This window comes from Mandrillus leucophaeus, unplaced genomic scaffold (genome assembly GCF_000951045.1).
Source record: "Mandrillus leucophaeus isolate KB7577 unplaced genomic scaffold, Mleu.le_1.0 Scaffold8, whole genome shotgun sequence".
Lineage (NCBI taxonomy): Eukaryota > Metazoa > Chordata > Mammalia > Primates > Cercopithecidae > Mandrillus > Mandrillus leucophaeus.
This window is the reverse complement of record NW_012108696.1, coordinates 3,649,196-3,650,251: the sequence shown is the minus strand read 5'-3', so window position 1 is coordinate 3,650,251 and position 1,056 is coordinate 3,649,196. Positions and strand designations below refer to the sequence as shown.

The following is a 1,056-nucleotide window of genomic DNA, read 5'->3' as shown; positions in this document are numbered from 1 at the left end:
CTCCCGAGTAGCTGGGACTACAGGCGCCCGCCACCTCGCCCGGCTAGTTTTTTGTATTTTTTAGTAGAGACGGGGTTTCACCATGTTGGTCAGGCTGGAGATTCCTGAATACTCGAGAGTCTACTCCTGGCGAGCCAGTTTGAGCCAGCTCTGACCCGCAGCCATCAGCACACCCTAGCCACGGGGAGTAGGAGAGGGTGACTCGGGTGTGGCAGGGCAGCGGTGCGGCCTCCGGTCACTGCTGTTCCCCCAGCACCCAGTGCAGGACTCTGAAATGAGTATTTATTTCACATAGGAACAAATGTCACCCAGAACTTAAAATATCACTTGTCCTGGGGACAGCCTGGGCCGTTGGGGGAATTCAGGTTTGTCCCCCGAACCATGGGTGGCCTGCCCCCAGGGGCATCAGGCGTCCCCCGTCGCTGGGGCAGATGGGCACGCTCACCTGTAGTGCGGATCCACAATGGAAATGTAGAAGACATAGAAGCCGTTGTTGTGGCTGAAAATGATCTGGTTTGCTGTCCGGCCGCCCAGGATCTCATACTGGACATCTGGCCACCTCAAAGGGGCACCGTTGTTGGGGTCGTGGCAGCTCACGTAGTTCTGTGGGGGACAGAGGCGTGCCCACTGGCCCTGGGGGCTGGGGAGGGGGCCCTGAGCCTCCCTTCTCCCCGCCGAGGCCCTGCGCCCACCCCAGTCCTCATTAGGCATGCATGGGTGGGACTCTGGGGTCTCTGCTCCCTGCAGCAGAGACTGGACGGAGGCTGCTCAGCCTCCATCTCACCTGCCTCTGTTGGAGGCCAAAAGATTGAGGGTCATGATCATCTCAGTATACCACTGGAGGCTATATGGGTAAACAGCACACTGTTCTCATAAAAGCAGAATGTTGGCAAACTGACAAAGTGCGTCTGCCGCCTGGAAGGAATGCTGAGGGCAGTCACGATCCAGGCACAAGTGTTTCTTGTGATTAGGTACATCTGAAGCCTGGTAGTAATAATATGAACCTGTGATCAGCTAAGCAGCTGACCAATCGTTACCTCCTCCTCCCTGCTCTTT

At 56.9% G+C, this 1,056-nt stretch overlaps 1 protein-coding gene across 1 annotated transcript in view; it reads right to left on the bottom strand.

The window, feature by feature from the left end:
* The window catches only part of CATSPERD (catsper channel auxiliary subunit delta), a 59,770-nt gene that overhangs the window by 2,267 nt on the left and 56,447 nt on the right, over positions 1–1,056 (bottom strand). Inside the window, exon 11 of the mRNA XM_011967477.1 lies at positions 446–603. Within this exon, the coding sequence (XP_011822867.1) occupies positions 446–603 (158 nt within the window). The remainder of the gene's footprint in view (positions 1–445; positions 604–1,056) is intronic.